This window comes from Copadichromis virginalis, linkage group LG1 (assembly GCF_057382275.1).
Source record: "Copadichromis virginalis isolate Kocher_CV1m ecotype Utaka linkage group LG1, C_Virginalis_male_GT1.1, whole genome shotgun sequence".
Classification (NCBI taxonomy): Eukaryota; Metazoa; Chordata; class Actinopteri; order Cichliformes; family Cichlidae; genus Copadichromis; species Copadichromis virginalis.
The window spans coordinates 41,412,078-41,426,156 of record NC_140618.1 but is presented as its reverse complement, the minus strand read 5'-3'; the positions used below and the strand labels follow the sequence as shown (position 1 = coordinate 41,426,156).

Genomic DNA, 14,079 nt, shown 5'->3' with positions numbered 1-14,079 from the left:
AAACGGAGGAAAATACAAGTCAGAAAAAAAAAGAATACGTAAGAAAAAAGAGCTAAACTAAGAGAAAAGCAGGAGCGACTGTAACAGGCTGCACGCTGGTTGGCGCATGCGCATATACGCATAACCCTTTAGGCCTGGTCGGAGTGGGCACGCTCCATGTTGTGTAACTATTTTTAAATCCCGGTAGCACCGCAACCGCGTAAGCTAGCACAATAATTCTTTTTGCATATGAAACCGGAGGAGTTGTACTTACATCTTATGCCATCAGCTTGTCCTCGGTCACAGTCTCCTTCCACATACAGCTTTGCAAAAACTGCATAAAAAGCTCTTGCAGCAACAAAAACATAATATTCCAGAAACACGCTTTGCCGATCCGATCAGCTGCTTGTAACACTTCCTACGTCCATCAGCGCGAACTATCGCATGTCCGCCATGTCCTGCCCGAAACCGGAAGTGACGTCATTTTCGCGGAAATGTAGTTTTTTTACCATCAAGGCCTCATGAGCTTATGCTGGTGTTTTTAAAAGTTATCTTTGACTTTATGACTTCCTGTGTCGTTTCTGGGATGCTGAGGACTCATATTGCACTGCTGGAAATAGTTTATTTTGATGCAGATGCTGCTTTTTTGCAAATTTGCACTATTATATTTATTTTCGTTTTTCCTGCAGTGTATAAAAATTGGTGTATTTCAAAAACAAAACTATAAAGACACTCAAAATAAATTTCCTGTTGTTGTAAACTATTTTGTGCAACTTTTTTGTATTTACAGTTTTGAGGGATAAACCTCTTAAATTTCTCTAACTAGAAATATATGTTAAAAAATCAAAAACGATTTTCAATTTTTTTGTAGTTTATTGCACTTTTTTGCAATTTATGTAATTACTATGCACTTAATGCAGACATATTATTAAAATTTAGGCTGTAGTGGTTGTATTGATGTATAGCAACTTGAAATGCTCCCATAAATGGCTCCACAGCATGTAAAAATATAATATAAGCTCTGGCGGACTTGGTTCTATGGTAGGTCTTAAAGGGTTAATGGTCAAACCTCAAAAATGTGTATTTTTTTCAAATAGGAATGGCTTATTATCAATTATTTTTATGTTGTTGTTTTTTTAAATTAATGAATAATGAATGAATGATGTGTTGATTTAATTATGTTTTATTTACATAGTACCAAATCGCAACAAGAGTTGCCTCAAGGTACTTTGTATTGAAAGGTAAAGACTCTACAATGATAATTCACAATCAAAGTCACAGCTGTAGGAACAGCCTAGCTACAGTCAGTAATGGCCTCATTTACTTAAAATGTTACATTTGACATTGTTGGAGAATTTTCCAGCTTCTCCCACTGACTCCCTTTAGGGGTCACTACAGCTAATCATCTGCCACAACCTCACCCTGTCTTTAGCATCGTCTTCTGTCACACCACCCGTCCTCTTTCAGTACATCCATGGTCTTCCCCTTTTTTCCTGCCTGGCAGCTTCATATTCAGTCTCCTTTGTCCAGTAGAGTCACCATCTCTCTTCTGCATATGTCCAAACTATCCCAACCTTCCCTCTCTAATGTTATGTTGTCCATCCTGCTCACTCCCACTGACAACCTTAACATCTTCAACTATGGCACCACCACTGCTCCTTTTGATGAATACTTACCACTAAAAATCAGGAGTCTGTTCACATGTCGTGCCTGTCAGTGTAAACCTTTGATCCTGTGAGGTTTATTTATTGACCTTTTGTCATGCATCTCACGCAATTCCAATTGAACAGTCCAGCAAATGATATTTTATGGTTTTATTTTATTGCATTGGACTTGGAGTTGCTCAGGTAGACTTCATGCAAATGGTGTTTCTCATCTAGAAGATGCGTGATTTTCAAATATAGACAGCAATTCTGTCCATAAGAATTATGAACAGAATCAGTGACAAAGGGCCGTCCAACACCCACTGGCAATGAGTCTCATTTATTGTCTGTGGTCCAAACTCTTGCAACGGTTGTATGAGGACCGAATGGCTCCTAGCAATGGATCAGGCTCCACCCACAGAATCCTCAGACTCCTCCTTCAGCATGATAGCTCCCTCCATCTCCAGTGTCCACCATCTGGTTTTAGGGTTACCACGACGACAGGCACCGGCCACATTTCTGCCACAGCTCAGTGAAGCAGTTTCATGTGCTGAACATGGTCCACTTAATGTCCCCAGTCTCCCGCTGAATGCTAATCTGCCTACGGTGCCTCTTGCAGGTGGTGGGCTTACAGAAGGGTGGGCTCATGTCGCTTCTTCGGGGTATGCCTGGCTGCGCCCCGTAGGCTAAGGCATGGCCACCAGGTGCTCTCCTTCGGGTCAAACTCCCCAGGCCGAGCTCCAGGGCAGGACCCTGGTAACCCTATCCCACGATGGGTGAACTGTTCCCTGGATTTTACATTCATAGGGCTTTTCTGAATCCCTCTTTGTCTGGTCCCTCACCCAGGATCAATTTGAATGACAACATAGCCCCTGGGATCCCTGGGACAGACAAAACCGCTCTATCACGATAAGGTAGAGATTCACTGTGGGGCATTGATATAGGGATTTGCTAATAACACAGACAATGCGCTAATAAGGCCTGAAGGCCTGATATCTTTACATGGTTTACATCAGGGTTATCAAACTCAACTGCACAGGGGCCAAAAGTCAAGGCACACTTTAGGTCGTGGGCCAAACAAGAAAAACATTTATTGAACACAGTAAAGCATGTTTTTTTAAACATAAATATGAATAAAAACAGACGGGAATATTATTCCTTTGGTTATTATTGGTTTGCGAAGCAGCTTGAAGTTCTCTTTTTGTGCTTCAGAGTCACCAAAGTGCCGCGTGAACTCAGTGCGCTCAGCTTATCAGCAAAGTGCGCCTTCTTGGTTCAACATTACTGCAACAGGGAAAGTGCGGCAGGTTGCACTGGTGCGTTTGTGACAGCTTCACGTGAAACGCCTTCACCGTATCATACATGTCATGTCCATGAACCGACAGGTTTCCTTGCTGAGCTCAAAAACTGTTTTGAGAACTTTCCCATAACTCAGCCAGCGGAGCTCTGCATGAAGGAATGTGGGCAAACTCTGAATCCATTTCCCACATAAAAGACTCAAACTGACGGTGATTTAAACCTTTAGCTCAGATAAAGTTTACAGTTCGCATCACGGTGATCATTACATGCTCCATTTTTAGGACTTTACCACACAGCGTTTCCTGGTGTGTGATGCAGTGATGTGCTGTTAACTCAGCGTACATTTCTCCTGCATCTTTACTCGCATCCTGCTGACTAGTCCGCTTTTTTTCACCGCACAGCACCGGCGCTCCATCTGTTGTAAGTCCAACAAGTTTGTCCCAGGACAGTTTCACCTTGACATACGTTTAAAAAAAAAGTCTTTTCCTGTCGTTGTCCCGTGCATCGATTAATGTCCAATATTTCCTCTCCACGGATGAAGATGGCCAGCTGTGCAGTGTCCATCATGTCTGTACTTTCATCCACAGTAAGAGAGTATGCAATAACGTTTTTGCTTCTTTCACACAACTGTGTTCTTAAATCAGTGGCCGTCTCACAAACCGATCAGCAATCGTGTTTCTGCTCAGGCTCACATTTGCTAAAATCTGCGTTTTTGTCTGGACGGAAGACGTCGCACAGCTTCATCCTGCAGCTCTTCAGAGCGGTACCGGGCTGATTTGGCTCCTCTGCTACGATAAAACTTGCTTTCACAACAGCTTCACTTTGTGGTTTTGCTCTGGTGACAAACGTCTGCTGAAATGTCAGGTTCTACTTCCTGTAGTTTCTGCGTTTAGGTTTTTCAGCTTATCCTGACGTTTTGTCTCGCAGTGCCGTCTTAAATTAAATTCCTTCATTACAGCCACATTAGCTCCACTAATAAGACTCCTGGGTTGTTCCCAGGTAGCCTAGCGTTCAGCAAGGAGGCTGCAGCGCTGCATTATGGGATCTGTGTGTGTTATTAGCGCCTCATATCGCCAGGCCATGCATAACAATAATAATAAATCTATATAAAATGATCTCGCGGGCCGGATATAAATGTCCGCCGGGCCGGATGTGGCCCGCAGGCCTTGAGTTTGACACGTTGTTAACATATCCTGACTTTACTAAGATTAGGATACAGTGGGTTTAAATCAAGTCTTCGAAGTGTGAGTATATTTTGTCGATAAGGTATTTTACAGTGATGACTTGTTGATTCTTCTGTAACATTAGATTTGTACCTAGTCAGCTGTGAAAGTGCACTCACCAGGCTTCTAAATGCCACGAAAGAAGAATCCAATATATGGCTCATACCTGATTTTTAAATGACCTTTTTCACACCACATATGCTCAGGCTATATGCCTTTTTATCCTTAAGTAATATTACTAGAAATGTTGTCTCACAGTTTTCTTACCAGGTGGCTGATGTTCTGTATACAGCTCATTAGGATTTCCCTCTGTGTATATTCTCTCCACGCCATCGCTTCAGACCCTTTGCAAATCCAGTTTGTTTCTAAATTTGTCTTTTTCTCTGTGTCAGGATGTGACTCGGTTTGCCCCACAGCCCTCATTACCCTTTGGCAGAAATGACATGAAAGCAGCACTGACTCCTTTGAGAGCTTAGAAAAGCCTCGCCTTTTCCATTTTTTCCCCTAACATGCTGTTTTTGTTATTGCCAGAGTGTGCTCTTAGCTTGTTTGGTCTGGATCTGTCACAAAGGCCTGAGAGTTGCACGGAGCTCAGTGTGTTATATTCTCAGAAATCTGTCGACTTTTTTCCTGTTGCTATTCTGGCTCTTCATAATGCAAACAGCATGCTGGAAACACTGAAATGCATCCCCTCTGTGACACATGCAGAAACAGCACTAAAGGAGAACGCAGCATGATCACCAGGCTAACATTTCTGTGGAGCCTTTATTAGATTGAGTCTCGTTTATGTAACGTTCATCTGCAGAACTAACCTATGGAGAGAAATTTGCCTCAGAAGTGCTGCAAATGTGTGTGAGATGATGTAAAGCATGAACTTTACAAACGTGTCCAATAATTTGTAGGTAACTTTTAAAGGCTAATGAAGTTGTGCTTCAATCCACACAGAAATATGAAGCAATGTGACGACACGTAAAACTGTTTAACAAACTATTTTCCATCCAAAGCTGAATAAATACACACAAATCTTAGTTTACACTTGTGGATCATATCTTACACATTTGCAACACCTTTGAGGCAGATATCGATTTAGTTATTAAATGGTAGCAGTGTCACCTTCATTATGTCCATTAGGTCGTCTACTGATTGGACGCTGGTGGTTCGATCCCTAACTTGGACAATATACTAACCCCAAGATGCTCTCCGATACATTGGAGTATGAATGTGTGTAGATATTAGAGAACACCTTAGGAAAGCATAGGAAAAAGTGCTTGTATGAATAAGTCTAAAAAGGTGACTGAAGCTGCTATTGGTCGCTTCACTCTTGCTCTCTGCTGTGCCTTCATCGCTCAGATGCAGTCAATCCGCTGCACTATATTAGCTGCACTGTATAAAGCCGCTCCTAAACGATAGGTGTCGCCAATCAGACAATATCGTGCCATAACGCTGAAAGCCAAGTGGGTCTTTTCACAAAATCAAGTTTGCAACATCTCTTTTTGTGTGTCAGTGTAGCTTCTGTGTAGGATTACTATTAAAGTGGCGGTAAAAACTGGCATGATAGTACGCTCGTGTCTTCAACCCAGCTGCATCGGCCGCGGCACAAAGCACCAAGTTATGAAATTTAAGATGTGCACGACCGGCCGATGCACCACAAAGATTGTCTCGTGACACAGAATGTGATTTGAAAATCATCTTGAGACGCAAGCCACGTGGCGAGCATAAAAACCACTGGACTGAAGGCATATTGTATACCGCAGTGGTCCCCAACCCCCGGGCCTCGGACCGGTACCGGTCCGTGAATATATTGTCGGGCATAAACCAGTCCGTGGCGCAAAAAAAGGTTGGGGACGCTGGTATGCAGGGCTTTGAGGGACAGTAAAAACTCCCTATATAAGAATCAGTCCATTTACCGTGCACTGTTTTGTTTTGTTTTCGTCCTTCTTCTTCTTCTTTATTGTGCTGGTAATGTGATGTGTGAAGGCTGAAGGCAGTACCTTCCTTGGTGTGGTTGCAGGTGTTCCCCAGGGATCAGTTCTGGGCCATCAACAAGTATCAATTTCCATTTTTATGCTGATGACACTGTGATGTATTCTGTTGGTTCCACACCTCAGCTCCAACAATCCTTTGATACTGTTCAGCAAATTAGTTTCCAATGTTTCCAACACTAAATTAAATTCATTGAATTTTCCTTGGTTTGAAGATTGATTTAGTATTGAAATATAAATACTTCAGAATTTTGACTGATGACTCTTGAAAAGACTTTTGTCTTCCAATATGTGATCTTACAACATGCGTTCACAAAATCTGGTGCCAAGGGTTTGCACTCAGTTGGAGAAAAAAGTACTTACGCAGGGAATCGGCTCCACAATGAGCTACGTTTGAAGCAGCCTGTTTCTCTGAGTTTAAACAAATGCTTAATATTTTAAATAGTCAACGATCAGCATACAAATGTTTCAATGGATGAATTATCTGACAGCTCTGTGAGTAGTGAGTACTCTGTAACTGTCTCATTTTGGCATCTGTAGTTCAAGATGTGCACACTTTGTTCTGTTGCAGTTCTGTAACACTGTTGTCTGTGTTGTGTGTTTGTGTGTAGATGTGGCAGTGCTCCTCTGGATCACATCTCCTTAAACCGCCTGGCTAACATGAGAAAGCGATACAGGTATGTTTAAGGCTTTAATGGCAGCCATGGTTGTGATCCAGGCGTAACTCCTGACTTTTCTGGGGTTGAATGGAATATAGACACTAAGCTTTGTAGCTGTTACCAACTAAACCTTTATACAGTAAATATTTTCCTAAAAAGGAGCTTTTATTTTAACAGTCAGAGCCTTCGAGTTCTTCTTGTACTAAAGATTTAAATGCAACAGTGTAATCATATTTCCACCAAAGCAACCTGATACTCCGAGTTGTGGGTACATTTTTAAGGAACTAAAAAGTTATATCAGAAATTCTCTTCTCATTTCATCATTATGTTGTATTCATTTTTAAGTGTAAAACTTGTTTCTTTCAACGGAAAAATGAAACTGCAATGTAGCGCTGTCTGTGTTGCTAACATGTTTTGGTTTTTCCCTCCTTTGTCAGGAATGGCCTCGGGCCCTCAAAAGAAGGAGAGGCTCAGTACTCTGTGGTGCATTGCACTGGCTACATCAAAGCCTGGCCCCCTGCAGGTAAACAAGAGTGCACTCATACATATCACACTTCTACTGAGAGTTCTTGTAAGTGAGATGTGGTGGTGGCCTCTGCTGAGCTCTGGATCAAGACTTCAGTCTAGCTGTATCTCTGTATCTACAGAGTTCAAACAGTTTCTTGGTGTCTTGTGACAAAAGGCTTTTTTTCCTGTCAAGTTCATGTTCAAATACAGTCCAAAGGAAACATTACATCTTCTCAAGTCTTTGACAGCTGGAGTGGTGTTGTACTGTGTCTTTTGGCTGATGGGTTTCCCAGCGGACAGTTGGGTGTTTACAATGAGAACAAGCTTGCGTGTCTCAGCCTCCCTTTCTCACTCCCACTGTAAAAGGTTCTTATGCAGTGCTTCTCTACTTTACCTTAGCCCTCAAAGTGCTTTATACAGCATGTTATTCACCCATTCACACTCTGATGAACACATCAGGAGCCACTCAGGGTTCAGTATCTTGCCCAGGAATACTTTGGCATGCAGACTGGAAACAGGGCTGGTACTTCCATCTGTTGGTGAATGAACAAGTGACCTTTTAATTAGCAGATGAGCTGCTCTACCTGGGTGAGTCACAGCCATAATGATACATACTCAGGAAGATGTGCTATACAGCTCAGCTGGACTGGGGGACAAAATGTTAAAATAGATTTTCTTTGATAGAAATGAGCGATGCCCAATATAAAGTCAGTACAAATCATTCTGTCTGTGTTCTGACAGACAACACAAAAGTCCAACGACAGTGAGAGTAGGACTGAGCCAATCCTGTGGTTGGCACAGAGTTAGAGCCACTTCAGATTAAGTTGAAACACATGAAAACATGAGGATCAGCATCATGTCCACAAAGGCTTGGGTATGCTGTATGTGGCTGCAGACACGAGTGAGATGAGCAGTAGCGTTACTTATTATGGAACCCTGCAAACACATACCAAGGCTCAAAAGACATTGTTGATCAGAAGTAGTAACATTTACTTACACCGAAACAGAAACTTTACAGCTTCAGTCAGCTCTTACTACTGATGGTGTTTTACAAACGGAAGCAGTCCCATCCTTCCACTGTTCACTGTTTACCTGTTCAAGACCTTAAAGTTCCAGATATTTTCAACTGCATAATTCTGTATGGCAAAAATTAAGAGCGACGCTGATACCACAACAGGCAACAGCTGTAAAAGACAGTCAAAAAGTAAGGCCAGTAAACCGCAAAGTAAAACCAGTTAGTGAAACCATTAAGCACAGTCAAAAATGTCAGATATACACGGCTGATTAAAGTAAATGACCCTCATTACCGACTCGGTCCATAACCATTTCTGTTAGCACTTGCCCAGTGGCAGGTGGTGGATGAACAAACAGCTGCATCTCATCTACCACACTGAATATGCAGTGAAGCTGCAGATCCATCATCAGATCCATGTTTGAGCCTTATTTATGTATTAATTGCACTGGAGCATACGTGGACCGCAACTGAGGGAATATATGAGTTTTGTTTTATGTTCTCCTCGGTGTAAATGAGAACATTTCTTAACTTTGTTCTGAGGACATAATCTTTTGAGGTTTTTTTCTTTCACTGTGTCACGTTTTTAGTTGGTGTTGGGGCCCATTCGCAATGCTCAGTGCACAGCTCCCTGAATATCGCTTGGTGCTGTACTGCTATTGGGGTCGCAAATCCCGAAAGATCAAATATGCTGTTTGTGCTGCTGTGCTTGACTGTGGAAAAAATACCCCCACAGGTCAAAGGCTTCTCCTGTCGGAAGACAAAAAAGGTAAAACTGTCAGTTTAAAAGTGCCAAAGTGTATTTAAGTTGGTTCCACTCAACAGGATGTTATTAAGGGAGACAGCATCATGCGCTGGAGTTGAGCACTACTTGTACTTGGCCTGGTTTACGCAGGTAATAAACTCCAAAGATTGGAAAATACCAGCACTGTTGTTCACCAGTGGGTGGTGGGGCTGGTTCAGCATGCCCTGCCTCAGAGATCTTCCCCATAAAGGCAATCATATGTTCTTTCATGTCTTTCATCAAAAGACACTTGACCGCTTTGGTTCGATTGTTGAGGAGATTGCACCTTGGTTGGTTGCCCACAACCAGCCAATGATGTCACGCGCTGTACTGGCACAAGATGGCACTAGACATGTTTTAAAAACTCTACTTTTAAGCACTTCTTTCTTAAATCCAAAACACACAGTGTTACTTCTGTGTCAGCTTTTGAGAGCAGGGCCCCATAGTGTGAATTGTCTTTATAACATGAAGTGCTTCATGTCGAAACCTTCATTCTAACAGACAGCAAAGGGCAAGTCATCTGGTTTCAAATGAAATCAGACTGTGTCAAAGTGTGAATTTGAAAACTGTCTTTGGTGTCCTGACTGTAAACGCGTAAACACTGCTGTTATAAGTTGATGGTCTTCACTAATTTCAAGCCTTATTGAATACATCATGAAGTTAATTTTGTACATTATGTTTTCGGATGGATCTTTGTCTGAAGTGCCCACCATGTAACCCCGGCTCTCTGAAAACTGCCAAAGATGAAGGAGGAGTGTTAACCATCTCTTTGAAGATTGCTAACTGCAGCTGGGCAAGTGATGTTGTTAACCTGTCTTTAAACTCAGTGTTCCCCTGAGAGGATCCAGTGATAGTCGTAGCTAATATTGCTAAGCTTTAATAGCAGCGGGGAAACAAAAACAGAAGGGCCTTCTCCTCAACATGACACACACACACAAAATGTAAAAATATAAAGTCTGAAAACAGAAAACCTTTGAGGTGCACGTCTTTCAGATGACTGGTCTTTGCATGTACATGGCATTTACGGACCTACCGTGGAGGAGCTACCACTGGTGATGCCAGAAGGTTTGGGTCCGATGCCGAGTGAGGATTAAAAGAGAACCACTGCTCATTCCTTGCAACTAGTTTCAAAATACCAAGACGGCAAAAGTGAAAGTGTTCACCTGAAGGCTGACATGGCTGTGTCCATCTTTTATATAAACGGTTGGGTAAAGTGTTGGCAAACATTTTTCAAACTGAAGATGAACCACTTTCTTTGGACCCCCAGTTTTAAGCAAATGCCTCTTACAGATAAAATAACTGTCGCCCAGCTATTTTATCTAGGAGCTGCCTTTTTTACCATTTATTTGAACTTTTGTAAGCCAGCGGTAATTTTTAAGAGGCAAAGGAAGATTGACAAAGACACAAAAGTTTATATAGGAGTTTAAAAAAATCAATCCAGCTAAAAACAAATCTGCTTCTCCCAAATGTTGGTCGAACATTGTTGGTTGTATGATTAATATGAAATTTGTTCATAAATCAGATTTCTTACAGCTGTGTTACCGTATGTTATCATGAGGGGAAAAGCCCGTATTTACAATGTAACACGCACGTGCGTGGTATGCTGCCGTGGTCTCAGACCAGGTGTCTAAATTGATGACGTGACAAAGTAGAGCGATGAGACTGAGCAACACCAAATACAAACAACAAAATTCCTCCCGGGGTTCTCAGGCCACACTGGAATAATTCCACATGTGTTTTGCAATCAGGGACATATGGTCTCTCTTCCTTGAGCTAAAAATACTCCTTTGGAATGTTCTGGACACAATACATCGGGTATCAAGCAACATACAGACGCTTATAAACTTCAGATGGATAACAGAGACACGCTATGAAAAATCCAGACACGCACAGTTCCACTTTAATGAGCGTGCATTTGGTGTTGGCTGAACATTGAGAAATGTAGCCACAGATGACGATGAAGTCATCGTCTTATTTGGAACTTGGATTTTTGTCTGTCTGTGCATTTGTATTTCCTGCTGTCGTTTAGTCAAAGGTATTTTAGCTTCATCCCACAGTACAAAGTTCATTCATCAGTGACTTCTGGCAAAAATGAAAGAGGAATTGATTTAACTTCTTTATTTTTGCCTTTTTGTGGTCTAACTTCTGTTTTTAACTGGAATTATGACGTGACATGAAAGGCTTCACTTGAACAGATTTCACTCAAAACATCTCAGCCCATCCAAACATGTGGCGTTTGCAGAAATGGAAAACAATGTTTCAAAGGTCATTTTATGATTGGTTAGTTATGATTGGGGTCAAAGCATCGGAGAATATTTAAAATGTGCTGACACAGCAAAATAGTAGTGAACAATGGTAGCGCTGGCTGATCCAGGATATTATAGCGAATGCCCATAACTGGCTATCACAAAGTGCATGCGTTAGAAAAGCTGAAAGGGCTTCCTTGATCCAGTCTGGGCATTTTGGGGTTCATGGTTAATGATGGACTAGATGTCAGCCAGTAGATTACTTCTCACTGCTTGAATTTTGTCTGACGTAGCTCCTCTGCTCTTTGTATGAGGATTAAAAACCAAAGGTTTTAGTGGGTGAAACACAGTTAGCCAACCTGACAAACTATGGCTTTCCTGTCAGCTAATCTGTAATCCAGGAAACAGAGGAATACAGTCCCGTGTCTGTGTGCTTGTTTTTGAGCATATTTAGTTGGATGGTATTAAAAGCACTAAAATCAAAGAACATAACTCTCACATCAGCTCCAAATGCCCCCAAATGAGGAAGGATTTCATGATGTGCCGTGTAAGGGCCACTGATCTGTAGTCGTTCAGTTCAAGTGGACACTGGTACTGGCAGAATACAGGATGCTTCCACAGTGTCGACTCAGATTGAAGATCCTGTTGAGAAGTAGACACAGTTAGGGGGGGAAGCACAGTCCTCAAGCAGCTTTGAACACACCCTCTGGGCCATCAGCGTTCCCAGAGCTTAGGCTTCCTAGCTCCAGTCTCACCCATGCCTCTGTGACGTAAAAGAGGCACAGGTGTGAGAGGGGAAGTACCTGATCCATATTAGAAATGCAAGGAGGAGGAGAAGCAGTGGGACTGGGTGTGACCATATAGTCAAATCCGTTGAAGAACTGGTTGAGTCCATCAGCTCCTTAAATGGCTCTTTTCTTTTTGTTGAAGCCAGAGATGGCACAGATTCCCCATCCATCTCTAAACGTTACCCTTTTCTGGTTGAAAATTGCCTTCATGTCACTAGTTTGTTATTGTGGAAACAGCATACAGTCTTTGTGGGTATGATTGTGTGTCTACAGAGGTTCATGTCAATCTATCTGTTTCCACTAGCACGCTCAGAGCAGGCGCCCTCAGAGCTTCAGCAGCATCAGGAGTTTAGTTGCAGACAATCTTTGGCATTACCATACAATATAAGGGTGAAACCAGTTAGATCCACATTGAAGTCGGGCGATGATTCAACCATGTTTCAGTAAAACATATGAGACTGCACTCACAGTATACTAAGTCTCAACCAATATCTGCAGCACATCACTTTAAGTTGGCAGAGAGTTGACATTTCCCATGATGACTGTTGGCAGAAAGGGCTTAATGTCACCACTTCTAAGCCTTCAGAGCTAATCTGTTTCACTGAAAAATCTCTTCTCCTGAGTAAACACTTCCCACAGAAGGATCTGTCTGTGCGCGACAAAAAACACACTTTATGTTTCACACCTTGCTCTTTTCCTTTCTCTTGTGCTCAGGTATGACTATACCAGAAGAAGACACAGAGGCGGGTCAGACTGGAAAGTACTGCCTCGTGGCTATTGGAAGACTGCAGGTGTGTGGTGACACAAACAATTTAAACACTTTGATAAAATGGAAGGAATGGCTGTGTTTGTGTGTTTTTATGTATTCCATGTGGACAGAACATCTCTGTCTTTGAATACCAGTGTTTTCAGGTCCACAGGTGTATAAAATCAAGCAGCTAGCCGTAGAGTCTGCCGTTAGAAATTTTTGAAAGAATAGTTTGTTCTGAAAAGCTCACTTAATTTGAGCGAGTTATTGTAAGATGAATAGGACTCTTCCCTCCTTGATTATTCTGCAACTGTAAGTGATATTGTTGTAACGTGTTCAGAAAGTGGCAGACTATGTAAATGTGTAGCATGCATAAAATTCTCCAATGATCTGTTGAATGAATAACTGCAAGATGTGTGCCGAGAGCTTTATCACAGGTGTGTGTTAGCACAGGGCTGTTCGATATAACCATATATATGGATGACGATATAAAAACGTCTATTTCATTTTACGCTATCGTTTGTTTCGTGGTGTTGCAAAATAAACTGTTTACGGCAATATTTCTTCATGGTTCTGATGTCACTGTAGTAAAGTTCTCTCTTTCTCTTATATTTAATATAACCACACTACGGACGGACAAGCACCTGTATTTATGCGTTGTCGTTAGCAACAACGACAGTAAAACCATCGCGTGTCCGCTTGTTTATGTTCCACATAAACCTTTCACAATAAAGCGCAAGATCCTGTTGAGACTTTTCAAAATAAACTGAATCACGTGAAAGATGCAGATTATTTACGGATGAGAAGTAAAAAAGACGCCAGGTGTTAAAAAATAAACCTCAGACTCAAACGTTAGAGCAGGCTTTCCCCCGCAGCACGCCGTGTAATAAATACTCACAAAGAAAACGGCGCCGTTACAACTTCTGTCTAAAAATGTATCGTTTCATGCATCGGTTAAAACACTCGACTCCAGCTACATGACGCACAGCTGGAAACACTTCACGCAAGTCGAGCTGCCCGAGATTCACAGAATTGACAGCAAATGTTACATTTTTGTGATTTATATCGTTATCGGACGATAGAATTCTTATATCGGGAGATGAGGTTTTGGTCATATCGCACAGCCCTATGTTAGCATAGCTTTAGTATTTGTAACTTAGCAGTGGGAAGAGTGATCCAATGTAAAGTGAACTGGGATAGATGTACTCC

At 41.9% G+C, this 14,079-nt stretch overlaps 1 protein-coding gene across 6 annotated transcripts in view; it reads left to right on the top strand.

Annotated features, from left to right (window-relative positions):
* The window catches only part of arnt2 (aryl-hydrocarbon receptor nuclear translocator 2), a 70,739-nt gene that overhangs the window by 31,078 nt on the left and 25,582 nt on the right, over positions 1 to 14,079 (top strand). For all 6 annotated transcript variants that reach the window (XM_085463439.1, XM_085463447.1, XM_085463405.1 and 3 more), the window contains 3 exons: positions 6,738 to 6,803; positions 7,223 to 7,308; positions 12,837 to 12,913. In XM_085463439.1, coding sequence (XP_085319565.1) covers positions 6,738 to 6,803; positions 7,223 to 7,308; positions 12,837 to 12,913 — 229 coding nt within the window. The remainder of the gene's footprint in view (positions 1 to 6,737; positions 6,804 to 7,222; positions 7,309 to 12,836; positions 12,914 to 14,079) is intronic.